The sequence below is a fragment of the Podarcis gaigeae genome, assembly GCF_964106915.1.
Source record: "Podarcis gaigeae genome assembly, chromosome: Z".
In the NCBI taxonomy this organism is placed as follows: domain Eukaryota; kingdom Metazoa; phylum Chordata; class Lepidosauria; order Squamata; family Lacertidae; genus Podarcis; species Podarcis gaigeae.
Genome location: NC_139691.1, coordinates 25,215,491 through 25,236,940, shown reverse-complemented (window position 1 = coordinate 25,236,940; position 21,450 = coordinate 25,215,491). Strand labels below are relative to the sequence as shown.

The window sequence follows — 21,450 nt, the reverse complement described above, 5'->3', positions numbered from 1 at the left end:
CTCCGTAGTTCAATGTGGTTTTTGTGTTACTCCCCACTAATACAGGTACATGTCACCTTTTTTAAAAAAACGCACACATTGTGGCAGACACACCCATTGAAGATTGGGACCGGGTTATGTGACCAATAGTCTGGGTGTGTTAATAGATAAACTTCCCTTGCATCCAGGGGAGATCTATAATTAGACAGCAGCAAGGTATTATATTTCTGTGAAGGCTGCCCAATGTCCACTCACTCCCCACCCAGAGGTTCAAAGTACGAGGGAGCAATTGTAGGACAAATCTGTATGTGTATTTAATAGCATCCTAAGGGGGTTTAATGCTTAATGGTTTCACACATGAGGCACAAAACTTACGTCAAAGCACAAACTCTTTACAGAGAAACTTTTTAAACGGCACTCTTCATCCAAATAGACTTTCCCCACCTGTAATGGTTTGGAAGCTCCTGCCAGTGCAGAATGCTGCAGACACATTGCTGATGGGAGCATCTTATTGAGAACATGCAACACCAGAGTTTAAAAAGCTGCACTGGCTACCCACCTGCTGCCAAGCTAGGTTCAAAGTTACTGTATTGATTTACAAAGGCCTGAACAACTTGCGTCTGAATCCTTATATACCAGCTCAATCACTGTAATCATCTGCAAGAGCGACTTTGGTCATTCACTGAGTTGGTGAGGCTCGTTTGATAACAATGAGAAGCCAAGTCCTCAGTGCCATTGGCCTAGTCCTGTGGAATACTCTGCCAACAGAGATTCAGCAGGCACCTTCTGTGCAAACTTTTGAATGCCTGCTGAAAACTTTTCTATTCCATCAGGCCTATGCAGGCAATAAAAATGCATCCCCCACAATGGTCTGTTAAAGTTTGTTTTTAATTTCTTTTTTGCGTTTTCCTTGTTTTTAACATCTTATTATTTTATTGTTTGGTTTTATGTTTTGTATTGCTGTGATATATGTTTATGATACAGAGAGACATAAGCATTAAGTAAGTAAGTAAGTAAAATATCTGTGTTCTTAACCATCAACCCTGCCAAGCTAACCCAGCTCAGATGGTCAAAACCTTGTCTGTCCACAGGCAATCCCTACCTCTAACTGAGACTCAATTCACTATCTGTCCCCACTGACAGATATTCCCTTTCTGAGTCTACTCAGATAGCCAGAGGCCCCAGCTGCCCACCCAGAGAGAGAAAGTCCCTATCAAACCTTTAAACTGCATCTCATCTTAATTCCACTCTTTCCTTTCTGATTGGCTGCTGGACTCAACAGCTCTCACTGGGTGCTGGGTCACCAGGAGGCAGACCCAGAGCCTGCGTGTCATGCAGATTGCCCTGGTGCATGCATTTATGTACATATAACTTGGCTGGAGAACCACATCACAAAATTCAGGGCATGGGAATTTTGCATATTCTTTCAAAAAGTGTGAATCTAGTAAGTGTTGTTTGGGCCAAAGAATGAAGATGAGTTATGTTTATAAAATTATGTATGGCTTTGAGAAAGTAGGTAGAGAAAGGTTTTTCTCCCTCTCTCATAAAGAAGTAACTCTTGGGCATCCAATGAAGGTGAATGTTGGAAGATTCAGGACAGAAAAAAAGGAGTTCTTCATGCAGCACAGAAAGCAGTGATAGAAAACAACCTGGATGACTTTAAAAGAGGGTTATGCAAATTCATGGAAGAGAGGGCTATCAGTGGCTTACCCTCTTGATCTTCATGTAAGAACTTAAGAAATGTCTTGCTGAATAAGGTCAGTGGTGCACCGAGTCCAGCATTCTGTTCTCACAGTGGCTGAATGCTTGCCTATGGGAAACCTGCAAGCAGGATTTGAGCCCTAAAGCACTTTCCCCTCATATGGTTTCCTGAAACTGATATTAGGAAGGATTGCTGCATCTGTGAAGGCAGAGCAAAGCCACCATGGCTATTAGCCACCATTATCCCTCTGCTCCATGAATTTGTCTAATCTTCTTTTAAATTCTTCTAGGTTGGTGGTCATCCTGTGGGAGTGAGTTCCATAGTTTAACTATGTGCTGCATGAATAAGTACCCCCCCACACACACACACCTTAACTGCCAGTGCAGTTGGCTTTGGTATGTAGAATGGAGGAGAGGTTGCCATCTTGCCCTTTGCCTCAGGGAATAAACTGTACAGTGGTACCTCAGGTTAAGTACTTAATTCATTCCAGAGGTCTGTACTTAACCTGAAACTGTTCTTAACCTGAAGCACCACTTTAGCTAATGGGGCCTCCTGCTGCTGCCGCGCCGCCGGAGCACGATTTCTATTCTCATCCTGAAGCAATTGTTCTTAACCTGAGGTACTATTTCTGTGTTAGTGGAGTCTGTAACCTGAAGCGTATGTAACCCAAGGTACCACTGTAATGGGTTGGCCTTGGATAGCGGACTTGTTTTATGCAACATTTATATTCTGAGAGCATTATGTGAAAATTAAGAAGAAACTGCTGCAGCATTTTTGTTTTATTATTCACTATATTTATACGACAGTGTAGTTCTCCTGTTGACTCGCAAACCTAGAACGACAGAGTGCAGTTCAAATAACTATATCATAACTTAACAATATTCTAAAGAACAGCTTGCAGCCTAAAGATTTCAGCAGAGACAATAAAGCTAGATGACTAAAAACATATATCACACCAATTCAAACAGTGAAACCATAGGTTTGTTAAAGGATCAGGAGAATGATAGTGTTGCGAGTTGGGGAGAGTATGCATGATGCCTCAGCCTCTTATAACCAACTATGGAGTCCTTGATCCAGCAAGGGCGAAAACCTCATGTAGAATCCAGTTGTTCAGAAAGCCAGCACAGCTTCTTGATGATGCCTCGGCCTCTTATAATGGGCCTAAGCTTGGTTGTTAGTATAAGAAAGGGAGTGGGAGGCCCCATTAGCTAAAGTGGTACCTCAGGTTAAGAACAGTTTCAGGTTAAGAACGGACCTCCAGAACGAATTAAGTTATTAACCCGAGGTACCACTGTACTTTCCTCTGGCAGGCTGGGGTAAATAAACTACATACAAAACTGAACTTTTTTTGGAGGAGCCACCCAGAAGATAAGAAGATGCAGCAAGGTCCAAACAATTGCCATATCCTGATGTACTTACAAACCATGAATTTGTGGTATTCTGAGTCAATTTGACCCATGAGACGCTGTAATTATTTGATGATTACATGTTTTGTTATGTGGTGGCTCTTATGTGTCTGGACTGCACAGTGCATGTAATGCTCTGAACATTTATGTCCATGATTAAATGTCCTGTGGCTCACTTGAGGGTGACCTGTGCTTTTCAGACAAATAAACATAACCCAAATGGAGCCACTGCACATCACTTGCACACACAGAAGCAAACTTGATGAGCAACTTTTATTGTCCAAAGTAAAGCGATAGTTCCAAAGCTCTGTGCCTGAGTGCAATGCAAAATTAATTCAAAGAGAACCTAGTATATTTCAAGCATTTAAAGGCAAACTTACTCAATTCACAGTTTCTGAAACAACATGTAAGCAGAAAAACAACCACCCTTTCACACTTCTCACAAATTCTCAGCGTAGTTCTCCAGCTAAGTAATGTGTTCAATAATGCACACACTAGGGCAAAGTGGGCATAAAAATGCATATAACAGTGAACATATTAGAGGGAAAATACTTTTTTAAATGGGCATACAAAGATGTGTGAGGGAAACCAAAATGGGACTGTTTACTAATTACAAATAACCTGCTGATAGCAATTCATGTAAAAGTACAGAATGACTTAGGAAGCTTTTTGCAAACACAATAGCTTTTAAATCAGTGGAGGACCAAGTACCTGTTTTCATCTGAGGAATGTAAGCAGCTTTAAGCCTATTCACGTTACTTTGACCTGTTATGTGATTTCTTTGCCGGGAAGTTAGATGATGTTGCATCAAAGCAAGTGTTAGCCCAAATCTTCTATCACTTTTTCCCATCACTGTTCTTTCCCCCCCTTATTTTAAAAAAGGCTGATCCTTTTGGGAAGCTGGTTTGCTCTGCAAGAACTCATGGGTAAAGGTAAAGGGACCCCTGACCATTAGGTCCAGTTGTGACCGACTCTGGGGTTGCGGTTTATTAGCTGAGGGAGCCGGCGTACAGCTTCCGGTCATGTAGCTAGCATGACGAAGCTGCTTCTGACGAACCAGAGCAGCGCACGGAAATGCTGTTTACCTTCCCGCCGGAGTGGCACCTATTTATCTACTTGCACTTTGACATGCTTTTGAACAGCTAGGTTGACAGGATCAGGGACCGAGCAACAGGAGCTCACCCCGTCGCGGGAATTCAAACTGCCGACCTTCTGATCGGCAAGCCCTAGGCTCTGTGGTTTAACACACAGCACCATCTGTGTCCCTGCAAGAACTCATAAGCTACCATAATTGCTCAACTCAGATTTGTCAGTACAGTGGTACATTGGGTTAAGAACTCAATTCTTTCTGGAGGTCCATTCTTAACCTGAAACTGTTCTTAATCTGAAGCACCACTTTAGTTAATGGGCTTTGCGCCGCCGGAGCACAATTTCTGTTCTCATCCTGAAGCAAAGTTCTTAACCCGAGGTACTATTTATGGGTTAGCGGAGTCTGTAACCTGAAGCGTCTGTAACCCGAGGTACCACTGTATGTGATTGAATCCCATATGGAAACAGTGATAGTCTGGAAGCAGTCCTACACACATGTAAGACCCATACTGCTAATGTCATGGGTGGCAACTAACACCACCTTCTAGTGAACATGTATATGGCATGAACGTTTTCAGGGAATAAGTTTTCTGCACCTACAGCCATTTGCATAAAGGATTTCTCCCTGCAGACATTTATGCTCTACACAGAGTATAGTTGGCACATGAGACATCAGCAGTTTGGCTACTTGATGCAGCCTTTCTTCCTGCTCAGGCAATCACTCTATACACGGGTATAGCTTCTTAATTGGATTTGAATGTATATTTGTTGCACACACACTGGGGATCAATGGGCAGTGTAGTTCCCTGACACACTGAAAGTCTTTAATTCGTTCAGACATGATCATCCATATTATATTACATTTTGTTGTTATTATTTCATCATTTTAAACAAAAAAGATGTCTCAAACCAAGTTGCACATTCATAAAGCACAAGTAGTTTAACAATAATGAAAGAACAAGAATATATACTGTATATATAGAAATAACAAAATACCTAGAAGTGCATAAACTGTTACATGTGCAACTCCAAAGGCTGACAATATAAAGAACATCAAAACATCCCACTTGTGTAAACTTTACAGAGAGAAATATCCAAAGCAAAAGACTTTGATTCATCTGAGTTGCATAAGCTGCCATCGCAGAACGAGGTTCTTCGTAAACTAGGACTACAAATCCCAACATGCAGAGGAGCATTGTGGTAATTATGCAGTTGTCTGTCTTTCTGCTGGTAGCATTTAAAGCATCACAGGGCAGAAAGAATTAAAGGACTCTTTTCTTACAAACATAAAGTCAGTTTACTGCTGAATCAGAACAAATGGTGTTCCACAGAAAACTCAATTGGCATTTGTTACAATTTGGCGATAATCAGTAGGTTCCCCCAAGGTAAATAAAGATCCTCTTGGACCCATAACTAGAAATCAGAGGGCAAGCAGAAGAAAACATGGGGCAAGTGGAAGTGTGGATGAACCCAAAGAGGGAACCAGTGATAAGCCTTGTCAAGTCATTGACAAGCCTATGTATGTGGAGCTAATCTCCCTCCATCTTCTCTCTCTCTCTCTCTCTCTCTCTCTCTCTCTCTCTCTCTCTCTCTCCTGCCCTATTGTGAATTGCAGATTGTAATCTCCTTGGGGACAGGGACCTTTCTTTTTGTCATTACTTGGTCAACCTTTATTTATTTGGTTTATTTGGTCTGAAGCACTTTCATCCCACTCTTAGCCAAAAGATAGTCTTACAAATGTCAAGGAAGTTTATTGATGGGTCTTTGTAACTAACAAGTGGGAGCTTCAACAAAATGTTGCAGCATGAAGTGCTCTGGTTTGCGGGGTGCCAGTCTGCCAGCCAGCTATGCTGTCTTCCTGGGTGTCTCTTGCCACCAATAGCCAATTCTGTGGCCACTGAGCATGCTCAGTCTGCATTAAGCTGTTTTTCTCTCCCCACACATGTTTAGGATTCTTTCCCAGGGAGTATTTTTGTATTTTTGCAAGTCTTTGGGTACCCTTTGTCCCGTTCGCATCTCAATCTTTTGTGTGGGTAGCGCTGTTTTGACTGTCTAAGGACTGGAACACAGATAACTACATTCACTGTCTGTATAGATGATTAACAATTATTTCTTCTTCTAGTTTATTTCCTTTGGCATGAATATGGTATGCAGGCAGAAGCACAACAGTTTGCCTGCTAGCATGTGTTACTGCAATAAGGGGCAATAGCCCCAGATTCTTAACAAGCCAACAGATTTAATTGTTAATATTGACGTCAAAACTGTTGAAATCAAGGAAACTCGAGGTTGTACTGACTTTCTTAATTTACCACAACAAAGCAGGCTTGCCTTTTTAGTTTGGCAAGTCCTGCTTCTCAGCCTCTAACAGCATCCTGAGACACAGATACGGAGCACCTGGAACTCTTCTTGGTGAAAGATTGAAAATGGTGGTAAAAACAGATTTCTGCATGCTAGCTTGATGTTCTAAAGCACAGGAGAGGGGCCACTGTAAAAATGAGCAATTGCATAAAATAAATAGAGCTGCCTGAAGACTTGGGAAAGGTCCCTTGTAGCTGCTGATGTGTTGCATCTCTACCTTAAGTACAGTATTCTTTGAAACCCAAAACAAGTTTAAAAAAAAAGCAATAGGTGGGGAAAGCAGAATCATCTAGCTATGATGGCCACGCTCCACCTCCACTGCATCTGCATACTGGTTCCTGGGGGTTGCAGGTGAGGAGAGTGCTGTAGTACTCAGGTCCTGCTTGTGGGTTTCCCACAGGCATCTGGTTGGCCATTGTGAGAACAGGATGCTAGACTTAGATGGGCCTTTGTCCTGATCCAGCAGGCCTCTACTTACCGTATTTTTTGCTCCATAAGACGCACCCAACCATAAGATGCACCTAGTTTTAGAGGAGGAGAACAAGAAAAAAAATATTCTCTCCCTCTCTGCTCAGCGCCTCTCCAGCAAAGCGGGAGGGGAAATGGAAGGGGCTCCGTTTCTCCTCCCGCTTCGCTGAAGGGGCGCTGCGCAGAGAGGGAAAGCTGTGCAGTGCCTCTCCAGCGAAGCGAAGCCAGGAGAGCAAGAGGGATCGGTGCGCACCGATCCCTCTTGCTGTCCTAGCTTCAGCGAAAGCAGCGCAGCCTGCATTCGTTCCATAAGACACACACACATTTCCCCTTACTTTTTAGGAGGGGAAAAGTGCATCTTATAGAGCGAAAAATACGGTACATTCTTAAGACTTGACACAGAGAGACAGGAGCCAAACCGATAACATAAGAAGGCTCTTGCTAGGTCAGAGCAATTGTTCAGGGACATTTCTCAAGGAGAAAGAAGTCGGGGGGGGGGGAGTGAATGGGTGCAAAGACTTTTCTTAGGAAAGCAGGGATAATGCAGTAAATGTGAGTGAAGTTTGAAGTATTGAATGGCATAGAGTGGTATATTCTGTGGGAGATTCTTCCACTCCTTTCTACACTGGAGCAATTCCTACCAAAGTCCGACTGATCCAGCATTCTTATTCCAACAGAAACCCTTCGAGATATACATGGAGAACAACTTTCCCTTTCACCAGTATTCATAATATGCTGTCTCTTGTACCATGGAAGCTCTCTTACGTGATCACAGCTTATTTGCCCCCAACTTTCTTGGTCCTTTTCTCCCTTCACCTCTGCAAAATTTGTAAGAAGTTTCTAACACAATATTTCACATGTCTGTTCAGAAGTAAGCCCCTCTGAATTCTACGAAACTAACTGCTAGGTAAGTGGGTACAGGATTGAAGCCTAAATGTTAAGCATTTTAGATTATCTTGTCTTGGTTTCAAAGGAAGAATGGCACTTTGTATTGGTTCTGACACAGAGCTTGAAGCATCTTTGCAAAATAAAATAAGAGCGCTCCTTTCAAGACCTTGGGAAACAATGACATCATAGGCAAATTGGGCCAGAAACCATTAATAGAGGTCTTTGTAGACTAAAACCCCCTGGGAGGGCTAGTTTAGCAAACTGACTTTGTTTACAAATGGAAACAGTAACCCATACAGTTGACTTGCTCGCTCACTGGGAGCTACTGAAATGTTCCATAGGCAATCAGTCAGATAGTTTATTGCATTGATGAAAGGTCGTCCCCATTTCCTCAAGTGGCAAAGATTTCTATAAAGACTAAAGTGATTTTAAAAGGACCAAAATTATATATAATCATATCCAAAAGAAGAAGAGCTATATATCACTTTTCATCTAAGACTTCTAGTAACTTTAGCAAATTGAACTGTTCTGTATGGGTTCATCCATACTTTTGCATGTGCCATGCCTAGGAAGCACGGGTCTGGCAGGGTTTCCACTTGACCCGCACATTCTTAGCATGGGTCCGAGTGGTTTCCCCCTTGCCCCACCATATTTTTCGCTCTATAAGATGCACTTTTCCCCCCTCCAAAAATTAAGGGGAAATGTGTGTGCGTCCTATGGAGCAAATGCAGGCTCCTTGGCTTCAGCGAAAGCAACACAAAGCCTCCGGAGTGCAGCGGACACTCCCGCTGCGCTCTGGAGGTTTCGCGTTGCTTTCGCTGAAGCCTGGAGAGCGAGAGGAGTCAGTGCACACTGACCCCTCTCGCTCTCTAAGCTTCAGGGATAGCCACCTGAAGCCTCCGGAGCGCAGCGGGAGTGTCCGCTGCACTCCGGAGGCTTTGTGTTGCTTTCGCTGAAGCCAAGACACTCCTGATTTCAGCAAAAGGAACCTGAGGCCTCCTGAGCACAGTGGGAACTTCTGCTGCGCTCCGGAGGCTTCAGGCGGCTATCCCTGAAGCCTGGCAAGCAAGGGGGGTCGGTGCACACCGATCCCTCTTGCTCTCCTGGCTTTACTTTGCTGGAGTGGTGCTGCTCAGCTTTCCCTCTCTGCGCAGTGCCCCTTCAATGAAGCGGGAGGAGAAATGGAAGGGGCTCCGTTTCTCCTGCCGCTTCGCTGAAGGGACGCTGCGCAGAGAGGGAGAGAATTTTTTCCCCTTGTTCTCCCCCTCTAAAACAAGGTGCGTCCTATAGAGCGAAAAATACGGTACATATATGCATTTCATCAGGATATCTTAGATTAATTTCTCTTTCTAAATTTCTGGGCTTCTTCAAAACTGGTATTTAGGGTGAATATATCTCACTTTTTAAAGTGGGCAGCGTATCAGACAATGTGCCAGATCCTTTGCCTCATGTTGTCTACAAATGCTGAGTTGCTCACTATGTGGCCCACGGGATCTCTTTTCTTTTCACAGCATGTAAAAAGCACATTGTGAGGGTTTGGTGATCTCTTAATACCAATGATCTCAGAGGGTGAATGCTCTCTTTGGCGGATTGAAATGGTTTTATAGGTGGTCTAAAGATACAAGGACACTAATGAGATTACCCTGGCCATTACCACATAGCTCAGCTAATGTTCTTTGAGGAAAGTATGAATATTTTTGTGGGTCACAAAGCTATATATTGTATGCCAGGTCTGAAGACATCTCATTTGAAAACTGCAATTGTTACAAGGCTATTATAATGGGGGGGTGTTAGGGGAGGGGTAGTACCTCTGCTGGGGGAAATGTCATGCTCCTCCTCGGGTAGTTTGTCCACCTTTGGTCCCCAGCTTGCACTCAGCTCTCCTCTGTGGCTCCTAGAAGCTGTTGGCATGTGACAGCAGCTATACCAAGGAACAGCTTTGACTGGTCACCTAAACCTATCAAACCCTTGGTTAGATGTTGTGGACTACAACTTCTACCAGTCCCAACCAGCATGACCAGTGGTCAGGTATTTTGAGACCTGTAGACCAGAAATATCTGGAGTCACCATGTTGGGAAAGGCTAGAATATGCACCATATTATACATGGTTTGCACACTGAAAATGCATTGCAAAATCTGGAGACGTGCAAAAGCCAGCTGTTCTGTTCCTATTTGTAAGATGTGGAGCACCAGGCTTATTTTTTATTTATTTTATTTCATAAAATTTATACATTGCTTGATTTAAAAATAAACCTCAAAGCTGTTTACAAAAAAAGATAATTTTATTTCCGATAAGTTAATGGTTTTATCAACAATAATTTGAGATTATCAGAAAGTAAAAATAACAATAAACTGAAAACAAATTAAACCTTGCATTGACTTTCTAAATATTGGTGTGGAATGGATTTTTAAAAAACTCTCCCTCTTCCCTACTCTTAACCCCTTCCAGAAATGGCACCACTACCTCATAAAACAAAGAGAAACCAAAGATGTTCTGTGAAGAGAAACTTGTAGGTGGATGCAGCAGAGAAATCTTAGACAGGATTGCTGTCTTCCTCTATTGAATGTTAGCATCAAGCGGTTAACTATGTATTCTTAGTGAGCCACTGAGTTTATTGATCTGTTAATTGCACTGGTTCAGGAGTAGGGACCCTCAGAACCAGGCGCCAAATGTGTCCCTTCAGACCTCTCCATCTGGTCCTTGACATTCCTTGCCCCCAAAGCCAGGCCACCCCCACCAGCCTTTCTCCTCACCCTCCATGAGTAATTTTACCTGGCAGCACTGTATACTTGGTCTGTAATAATGCTTCTTGTTTCACCTGGATGGAGAGGTGCATGTAGAAACATCTGAATTTTCCATGGCTGGTATGTGGCCTACTGTATAATGGTAAGACTTGCATCTGTTGCTCTACTTACTTTTGCCCCTGACCATGCCAACCATTGGCATGCGGCTCCAGGGGGCTTGACCACAAGGGAATGTGGCCCTTGTTGAGAAAGCCTCCCTCCCTCTCCTGGTAGGCCATTAGATTTTATTTACTAAACTTTTGAGAGTGGGAGAGAAGTTATTATAAGGTAGGAGTGAGGAAACTATGGCCCTTTAGGCTGTTGAACTACAGCTCCCATCAGGCTGAGCAAGCATTGCTAATGGCTGGGGCTGGTGGGAACTGCAGTTCAGCAACGTAGGGAGGGGTCAAAAGTTTCCCACACCTCTTCCAAGGGTTAATATGACCTGCAAGCTTGGGGTGGGTTACGGTGGAGAGAATTTTCACATCAGTGAAGATTGTTTCTGCCTGAATGTTGTGTGTGGTGTGTGGTTTGCTTCTTGGGGATCCCAGGGTTATGCAATTATCTCTTTGCTTGCTTGTTTGTTGCACTTATATCTCCCCTTTCCTCCAAGGAGCACAAGGTTCTCTTCCTTGTACATGGTTCTCTTCCTCCCCATTTTATCCTCTCAACAACCTAGTTAGGCTGACCCAGTGAGCCTGATGGCCAAGTGAATCATTTCTATTCATAAAAATATTTATATCCCTCCATAGCATAAAAAATATCAAAGTGTTTTACAACAATATCTATGTACAATAAAAACAAACAATTAAAAATAAAATAAAACCAGAGATCATCAACTAATTATCACAGAAATATGTTTCATTTAATTGCCTGCATAAGCACAGAAAAGTTTTAACCAGGCATTTAAAGGGTAAAACAAGAAGGCACTGGCTGAAATCTCTATTATTGGATAATTATCTCCAGAATGTCTAATTACTGAAACCTTTGGCATAATTAAAATCATACTGAGATCTGTGTTTAATGTGACTGCATAAGGGCAAAACTAGTTCTGGATGTGACTCTCCAAATCTCTCAACCTGGGCCTTCTGACTCTTCCCTGGGTGCACCCAGTCACTGGCGCTGCTACACATGCAAAATCCTTACATGCTGCTGGTACATGTGATTGTCCAAATTGACCATCAAATATATTGGAGAAATATTTAACCCACTCAGAGGCAGGAATTGAGGCTTGCTGTGATATCACTTCATTCAAGCCCTGGGCCACCAGTTCCCAGAATTTGTCTTCTCTCTGTTCCATTACTGCTATTCCCAATTCCTGCCACTTGATTTTCATATATACGGCTTGTATATTCAGTATATTTCTTGTTTCTGGACAGATTCTTATATTCCAACCTACATTTGGTGAAACTTTCCATGGATTCCTCTGATGGATTTTTCTGAGAATCCCTAATTAGTCTTAGTCAGAACGTTCTTAACCACTTTGCATTGACCATCAAACCAGCCAAGGTGTGTTGATTGTGTGTAGTTATTAATTATAGAAGTTATCAAATAGAAGGTCTGTGAAAAGAAGACAGCAACAAGATTTGGAGGTTTGTTCAAAAAAGGTTGACACAAGCTCCTCAGATTATTACTATATAGTGTCGCATGAATATTGCTGCTCAATCTGTGAGACCATTTGTCACACCATTTCTTTCTCTGTTGACTCTTGCTGATTCGGTTTTAGGTATGCATTCTATTAGAGGACCTAGGGTCACTGATATTGGAAAGCGGTTGCTTTCTATTCGTTCTGACACTTCAAAAGTGTTCACAAAAGTAAATAATGGAGACACTACAATGTGATCAATATCACTTCAACCATATTTCATAGAATCATAGAATTGTAGATTTGGAAAGGACCACTAGCGTTGTTTAATCCAAGCCCCAGCAAAGCAGGAATCTTTCCCCCCAACATGGGGTTGAACCCACAATCTTGAGATTAAGAACCTCATGCTCTATTGACTGAGCTATCCCTATTTGTTTAAATTAAGTATACAGTGGTACCTCTGGTTACGTACTTAATTTGTTCCGGGGGTCCGTTCTTAACCTGAAACTGTTCTTAACCTGAAGCACCACTTTAGCTAATGGGGCTTCTCATCCTGAAGCAAAGTTCTTAACCCGAGGTACTATTTCTGAGTTAGGGGAGTCTGTAACCTGAAGCGTATGTAACCTGAAGTGTATGTAACCCAAGGTACCACTGTACTGACTCTTAGAAATGGCTTCAGGACTCCCGTGAAGGATGCATAAAACATGTTGGAATACAAATTCCAACAATTTCAGGCTCCGTGCATTATATTTCTTGCCCTAAGTAAAAATGAAAGGTTAGAAATATATATTCAAAGTCAAAGCCTAAAGGTAGCAAGAGACCCTACACAATTCCTGCGATTTGGGCATTAAAATCCCCACACAGTGTAAATGCTGGGGGGAATTTATGATCGATCTGTTCCAGTAGGAATGTTAAATATTAACAAATCATGGTGGTCAGTGACAGATTATTAGTAGGGGGAAAGTAGGTGTTTCTACAGAAGAGTAAGGTTCTTACTTCAGTTTTGTTTTGATGTGGCAAAATATATTTTGAATCCCAAAATGTGCTCTCCAAACTCTCCCTGTCAATTCAAGTGACATAAACAAAGTCAAGCCCCCACTTCTTCAGCCGTTTTAAGATTTCTGAACAGCTGGCTGGCTGAAAGGTGGCAGCAAGGTGTTTGTGACAAAACTTGAGACCAAGTCTCTTCCAGGCATATTGTTATAGCAAGGATACCAGAGTCTGTTACTGATTAGCAGAAAATAATATAGGGTAGTATGTAGATAATATTTGGAGTATTGTAGGGAAGAAAATACAAGCTAAGCTTCTGTTCCAGGCCAAGGCCTCACCTGTGATGGAGGACGTTACCGTGACAAAAGGTGTTGATGACCTATCCCAGATAAATCACAGGGCCTGCGCAAAAGAGTTGCCATGTTTACTGTGGGTTTAGGATTGAAAAAAGCGGAAGGGCAGGCTGTGCTCACAAGAAAAGTGTTCCTTTTAAAACTAGGCTTGGAACAGCAGATGGATGGGGAGGAGTTGTTTGGAGCAGGGGTTTCTGGGAACAAGAAAGGGCTGCAGCTGTCAGAGCTGGCTGGGAAGCAGGAACAAAGGGGTGGTGGTGCTTTAGGGTGGCTTTGTCTGCAGTGCTGGGCTGCTGTGAGGAAGAAGCTTGAGTTCACAGTGCTGTAAGGTCTGCACCCGTTTCATCTAAACTGAAGAGTAAATATGTGTAATTTCTTAAAAGGCACTACCGCCTCTGTCATGTGGGGTTTTCAGTGGAAACACGGCCCTGAGTGAGCACCTGTAACCCCTTGGGACCTCATGTGCAGCTCAGCAGAGATTGCAGGTGGAGCACAGCCTTAGTTGAAACCCTCCCAACCTTTTGTGAGGAAAAATGCCGGGCACACCCCACCCCCTCCCTGCCACTGACCCCTTCCTTGCCCACCTTCTCACCCACTCCTCCCCTCCCCTCTCTTACCTTTGCTGTCTTCAGCCTCCTTATCTATCTTATTATTCCCAACCTGACAGGTTCCAGGAAAGAATGTTTCTAGATGTTTTCTAGTCAGTTGTGATATATTAAAAGGAGAGCTAAAGGTATCATAGTTTGCTTTTCTATACAGTGGTACCTCAGGTTAAGTACTTAATTCCTTCCGGAGGTCCGTTCTTAACCTGAAACTGTTCTTAACCTGAAGCTCCACTTTAGCTAATGGGGCCTCCTGCTGCTGCTGCGCCCGCCAGAGCACGATTTCTGTTCTCATCCTGAAGCAAAGTTCTTAACCTGAAGCACTATTTCTGGATTAGCAGAGTCTGTAACCTGAAGCGTATGTAACCTGAAGTGTATGTAACCTGAGGTACCACTGTAGTTGCCCCTAGGTCTGGGTGTACTCAAAACACTCTCTTGGAAGTTTCGTACAGAGACAGTGAAAGTCAAAGCACAGAAGACCATAGGGGCATTGATAAAGTTCTGTCACAACAAGGGAGGACAGCTGATTGGAACCTGCCCTAAAGGTAGAAAAGTGCTTGCTCAAATGCTCTATGGTTTTGAAATCTCAGTCTCTAATTAAAGTTTTGGAAACTGTGCAGAATAATTTTGCTCAGAAGCTTATGCTCTCTACCATCAGGAATATCAGCAGCTCTTCTTCATACAGAATCTGAGTGGCTAATGATTAAGGCAAGAGCAGACTGCACTTAGTTAAAGTATATTTTAACAATTGTTGCTATGCATATTGAGTGTTGTGCTGTGCGGTGCTATATGGAATTTGGTGATAACCAACTCTGGAAAACAGTGTGTTGAGATGTTTTAGACTATTTATATAGAGATCCCAGAGATCGCTTTCTGAAATCTGTTCACACAAGCAAGCAGGTACACCCTGGCAGAAACAGTGCAGTTTCTTTTGAGTTTCAATAATAACTTTGTCACATTCAGAGTGGCCTTCTGTGCACTGGCTGAAAAAAGAAGAAAGAAGGAGGGAAAGGGAAATGAAAAAGAATCAGGAAAAAGAAGTTAGCTAAAATATAAATTGCTGTGATGATTCGGAGGTTTAATTTGCAACCATACATCCAAAATATGAGCCAACATCCATGTATGATCCATGTTTTTGTGGTAATATTGCTCTGGGTTCCTCGTGACCTTTGGCGAGAATAATAAGCTCATATTGAATTGAACTGAGTGCTTCGCTTTGGCTGGAATGTGTCCTTGAAAGCTGATAATGATTCTTGTTTCCCTACTTGAGCCGCCAGAAGAAGAGAAAGCGCTTGCAGTTACTGCCTCATCTGCAGAGTTCTGCTGCTCAGAACGGTTGCAGTTGGGTTTCTCAGTGGTGTGGCATCGGGTACCTGGTGTAGGATTAAAATCAGATTTCTCCAGGCTTCTTCCAACTTTTTTGTTTTTCCTGGCCCTACTCTGGGACTTATCCTTCTTGCTCTCACCACCAGAACCTCTTTCTTCCTGTCTTACCAGGAGGTTGTGAGGGCTGCTGAAGATGTCAAATAGTCTGGATGCTGAAGAGAAACCTCCAGCCCCTCCACTGAGAATGAACAGCAACAACCGCGATTCTTCAGCAGTGAACCACGGCTCCAAACCTCTCCCCATGGCTCCAGAAGAGAAGAACAAGAAAGCTCGGCTCCGTTCCATCTTTCCAGGAGGGGACAAAAGTAATGTATCAGCAATGCAAAGGGCTTACAGCCCTCTCCTATTCTGTTGGTTTCATGTCTGCTTTTCTTGATTGTTCAGCTACATTGCTTCTTAATAAAAAGGGCAATTAAAATTGCCAGAGACTTATGGGTCTCTAATGCCATTGTTTGGAAAGAGGTGCTGTTTAATTTTTGCTGGAATTGTTTGGTGCATGCAAATTTAGAGTTAGAAGAAGGGGTCTGGGTTTCTTGGAACTGAGCACATAGGGAGCTGATGGCTCATAGTAACTATCTTTGCAGTGAAATCCTTCTTGCCATCAGAAAATAGGGTGTTGGCTATGGTGGGATATAGGAAAGCCCAGGCTAGATCACAGAATTGTAGATTTGGAAGAAACCAAGGGGTTACCTAGCTCAACCCGCTGCAATGCAAGGCGAGGGTTTTCTCAGTTGTTGTATTCAGCTATTGGAATCTGCTCTTCTCTGAAGTGCAACAGGCACAAACCTTAATTGTGTTTTGATGCCAGTCTTAATACCTATCTTTTTCATCAAGCATTTGTTGATTGATAGCTTTTAGTAATATCTTGGCTATGCTTTTCCTCCGTGGTTTGTTGTATTGTACTGATGTTTTGAGTTACTGTTGTTTTAATTAATTTATTGGTTTAATTATTATTTATACCCACCTTTCCTCCATGGAGCTCAAGGAGGCCCTCATGGCTTCTCCCCTACCTTCTTCACCCCCACAACAACCCTGTGGGACAGGCGTGTTGGTCTTTTTATGCTTGTAATGTTTGCTCTTTAGGGGAAGTGCCTCTACTGCAGCGGTTCTCAACATGTGGGTCCCCAGATGTTGTTGGACCACAACTCCCATCATCCCTGGGCTCTAGCCTTGCTAGCTAGGGGTGATGGGAGTTGTAGTTCAACAACATCTGGGACTCACAGGTTGAGAAAGGCTGCTCTACAGGGTTTCCTATTGTCTGGAATCTTTTTAGCTGGAAATTCTGGCATTTGAACATGGAACCTTCTGTATGCAAAGTATATGTTTTTCTACTGAGTCTTTCTTCATGAGTTTGGCTCCCTCTACAGTCTCTCCTCATAAGTTTGGCTCCCTCTCCATAGTTTGATGAAGGAAGGACACTTGCAGGATGAGGCCTCTATTCCCTTCACAGGCCTACAGTTCTTAGATTTCCTGAGGAAGCTGGGTTGATTGTTATACCATTTTGGGAATTGTAGCTCTGTAAGTGGTCTTCTAATGACCCTCAGCAGTTTAACAAACTACAGTTCTCAGGATTCTTTGGGGAAGCAATGGCTGTTGAATGTGGGGTGATACTGCTTTAAAGTGTAGTGCAGAGGGAGCCTCAATCGAGAAGAGGTGTGTGCCGGTTTCCCTTACTGAAGCATGAGCACTTAATTGATATTTAAAGGGAAGCAGTGGCCAGTTCCCTTTCCTAGTATGCCCCGCAGACGACCTTAAGGTCCACAAATGACAACATTTTGGAGGTCCCAGGTTGCAAAGTGGTTAGATTGGTCTCAACAAGGGCCAGGGCCTTTTCAGTACTGGCCTGGACTTGGTAGAACGCTCTGTCACAAGAGACTAGTGCCCTGCAGGACTTGACATCTTTCTGCAGGGCCTGCAAGACAGGGCTGTTCTGCCTGGCCTTTGGTTTGGACTCAGTCTGACCCTTATGTTTCCCTCCCCTAATGGTCTTGATTTATCGGCTACTTTTAAAATGAGGCTGCATTTTAAATTGCATTTTAATCTGTATTTTAAATTGCCCCCCCCCCCATTATGTTTTTACTGAACCCGGGGAGGGCGGGGTATAAATAAAATTTATTATTGTTATTATTGTTATTATTATTATTATATTTTGTAACAACATTTCACCACCCATTTATATAGATTTGACTGTTCTTTTAAACTTTACTCGATGACCCTTTAAACCTACCGTATTTTTCGCTCCATCATAAGACGCACTTTTTCCCTCCTAAAAAGTAAGGGGAAATGTGTGTGCATCTTATGGAGCAAATGCAGGCGGGAGGCTCTGCTCAGCGCTCCCTTTAAAGAGCCGCGTGGAGCGTGTGTGTGGCTTTTGGGGGCTTTCCCCCAAGGAGGGAGAAGGGCAGCCTGTCACTGATGGGCTGCCCTTCTCCCTCCTCAGGAAAAAACCCCAAGAGCCGCACACACGCTCCGCACGGCTCTTTAAAGGGAGCATGGCTCCTGGGGGCTTTTCTGGGAGTGGGGGAAGGGACTGACAGGCTGCCCTCTGTCCTTTCCCCCAGCTCCCAGAAAAGCCAGCAAGAGCCACACGCTCTTTAAAGATCCAAGCCTAGTGTGTGTGCAGCTCTTGGGGGCTTTTCCCCGAGGAGGGAGAAGGGACTGATGGGCTGCCCTTCTCCCTCCTCGGGGAAAAGCCAGCAAGGGACAGAGGGCAGCCAGTCAGTCCCTTCTCCCACCTCGTGGAAAAGCCCCCAAAAGCCGTACACATGCTACACACGGCTCTTTAAAGGAAGCGCTGAGCACAGCCTCCCACCTGCGTTCGCATCTGGGATGCATACAGGCTCTGCTCAGCGCTCCCTTTAAAGAGCCGCGTGGAGCGTGTGTGCGGCTCTTGGGGGCTTTTCCGCGAGGTGGAAGAAGGGACTGATGAGCTGCCCACTGTCCCTTCCCACACCTCCCAGAAAAGCCAGCAAGAGCCGCTGCCAGGCTCTGCTCAGCACTCCCTTGTAAGGGCTCCCTTTTGTCTCTCATCTCTCTTCCTCTGCTGGCTTCAGCGAGAGCTGCACAGCTTTCTCTGATGGCTTCTCAGCGAAGCGGGAGGAGGGACGGAAGGGTTTAAAGCAAAAAAAGTGAGAGCCGCTTATATGCTCTGCGCAGAATATTTTTTTTCTTGCTTTCCCCCTCTAAAAACTAGGTGCGTCTTATGGTTAGGTGTGTCTTATGGAGCGAAAAATACGGTACTTTCTGCCACAATGGTGAGAGTGTAATGAGAGGCCAAGACCGTTTTCTTATCTGCTGTTCAGAGTGATGCAAACTGAAAAGATAGGACAACTTGTTGCAGGCCATCTCTTAGCTGAAAATTAAAGTGTGAACACATTATAGATCTTAAAAAGGGCTTGGGATACTGGAGAGAAGCGTGGGGTCTGGAAGGAGTTGCTCTCGCATGCTGAGATGGTATATTGTTGCTGGCTCTAACAACTGCTGCAGGAAAACCATTTATCAATTAATATAAGTGTGAAGGTTGGAATCCTGGGCAGAAATTGTAGCCAGATAATTGTTTAGTAAGGGTTTAGCAATTAAATTAATAAGGATGAATGTAACATTTGGGATTAGTTCATGCACAGTGTTTTTGATTACATGTGAGCATTCCAGATTGCTCCTGGAGACATTTGTATCTGCCGTACACGGATTCAAACTGTCAGGCCATTTATTCTTGGATATTGTCTGTTCTGATTGGCAGCAACACGCCAGGAACTTAGGTGGGTGGTATCACCCTCCCAGGTGAGAAGAGGGGTGACCTGGATGTCTCTGTGTATAAATGACTATCATACTTTGAAAAGCTGGTATCCTTGGATAAAACTCAGTTTTGTTGAGTTAATTCAACTAAGTAGTTTTCATTGGATTTTGAATAAATGTGCAATTAATTGTTACTGTTTTGAATGTTACTGGGTTATTATCTTCTTTAATGGGTTGTGCAAACTGCTATTATGAATATTGCTTTTTATAAGGTAGGGCTGGGGTCACTGGGGATGAGTTTATGGAACCAAAGTGAGGGGCTGAAAAGGTTTGGGAACTACTGTCCTTCATGAAGCATAACTAAGCCTAGATCCAGCCCTGAGGAAGCTGCCTTAAACAGAGTCCACTTAGCTCGGTCTTGTTGACAATGGCTATTGGTTGCAGCTCTTCAGATTTTCACAGGAATCTATTCCAACCCTACCTGGAGTTGTTAGGGATTGAATCTGGTACCTTTTGCACATGAATCCTTGGGTTCTGCCACTGAGTTGTTTCCCATCGTCCAGTTTTTTTTAATGAACATCACAACAGTTAAGGAGAAAGAGCTGTAGCTCAGCTGTAGAGCTGCTTTATATGAAAAAGATCAATCCTTGGTATTTCCAGGTAAGGCTGGGATGGATTCCTGTCTGAAATGTTGGAGAGTAGCTGCCATTCAGCATTAACAGCCCAGGATTAGGTGGAGCAATGGTCTGATTCTGTACAGGCAACTCCCCATTTACATACATTCATACGCACATCACTCCGAACCTGGCAGTGACCCAAAAATGTCACAAAAAGGGGTGGAATGGGGTGGGGGTGGGGTGGAACAGGGTGTTTACAGGCTTTCTCAATGATGTTTCAAATATGTGTGATTTCACTTAAATGCACAGTGCCTTCAAAGGTAACCACTGCATAAATTGGGAGTTGTCTGCATAAGGCTTGAGTGGTATCCAACTAAGTTCTACTTAGAATAGACCCATTGAAATTAATGGACCTAAGTTAGCCATGTTGGTTAATTTCATGGTTCTCTTCTGAGCAAGACTATCATTGGATACATTTCCATGCCTTTGTGTTTACTTTCTTTCTACCTGAAGGAATAAGATGCTGCAAGGCTGCCTAGGGAGGGCTTTTGAGGAGTGGGTACATCTCTACTTATTTAAAGGTGGTGGGTTCCACCCTGTTGTATAAAGGTATATTAACCACTCTCTGCATCACCCTGATTGCATGAGGGCTTTGTCTGAAGTCCTTAACAATTGTGCCTCAAGTCTACATTTCATTCACTCTTTTATGCAACAAAAAGGCTGCAAAGGAATTAAAGAGATGTCTATCAATACAAGCTTTAGTCAACTGCTCAACTAAGCTATTGGTTAAATTTGCTTATTGGCAAAACCGATATTTCTTTGTATCATATTGCCTAACAACTTGATCCACTAAATGCAGAGATGGGGAACCTATGCACACCCCCACACACCAATGTTGTTGGACTCCAGTTCCCATCAGCCACTGTGAAACAGGAAGGTGGTGGAAGGTGAAGTTCAATGACACCTGGAAGGTCATGGGTTTTCTAGTCCTGAACTGATGCACAGGACTATTTCCAGTTTGTCATGGATTGGCTGGACACAGAGGGAGGCACCAGGGGGGAAGCCGACAGGGAAACCCCCAAGGATAGAAAGCTCAGAGCCCAGAGGTTGGTGGTGGGATGATGATGAAGAAGGGTCAGAGGGAGAAGTTTGAGAGGTGTTGGAAGTTGAAGAGGTAACAGGGTTTAGAGAGCAGGAAGAGCCTGTGGCAGAGAGAAGTCCAGAATCAGAAGCAAAGGTGGAAGCAGGAGCAGAGGGAGGCCAAGAGCCAGGGATGAGTTAGGCTGGTGAAGAAGCCAGGGTGTCTCCTCCTTCTTGTCTCCCAGGACCAGAGAAGGTATGAAGCAGGAAGAGCAGAGAGAGGTGCACAGGTGCTTTGGAAGGACCCGGGGGAGGAGATTTAGGCAGCTGTGGAAAAGGTGGGGACCTTCAGCCTCCACAACTGCCTCATAGGGGCAAGTTTTACCAAGAAGAATTTCTGTGCTCATTAGACCTGGCACTCTTGAGCT

At 43.7% G+C, this 21,450-nt stretch overlaps 1 protein-coding gene across 10 annotated transcripts in view; it reads left to right on the top strand.

Moving 5' to 3' along the window:
* The window catches only part of PAK3 (p21 (RAC1) activated kinase 3), a 92,861-nt gene that overhangs the window by 30,605 nt on the left and 40,806 nt on the right, over positions 1-21,450 (top strand). For 9 of the 10 annotated variants that reach the window (XM_083722309.1, XM_083722302.1, XM_083722303.1 and 6 more), the window contains one exon: positions 15,702-15,895. In XM_083722309.1, coding sequence (XP_083578435.1) covers positions 15,724-15,895 — 172 coding nt within the window. In that variant the 5' untranslated portion in view covers positions 15,702-15,723. Of the gene's footprint in view, positions 1-15,701; positions 15,896-21,450 lie in introns of those variants that run through there. The other variant, XM_083722301.1, reaches the window with a different exon arrangement.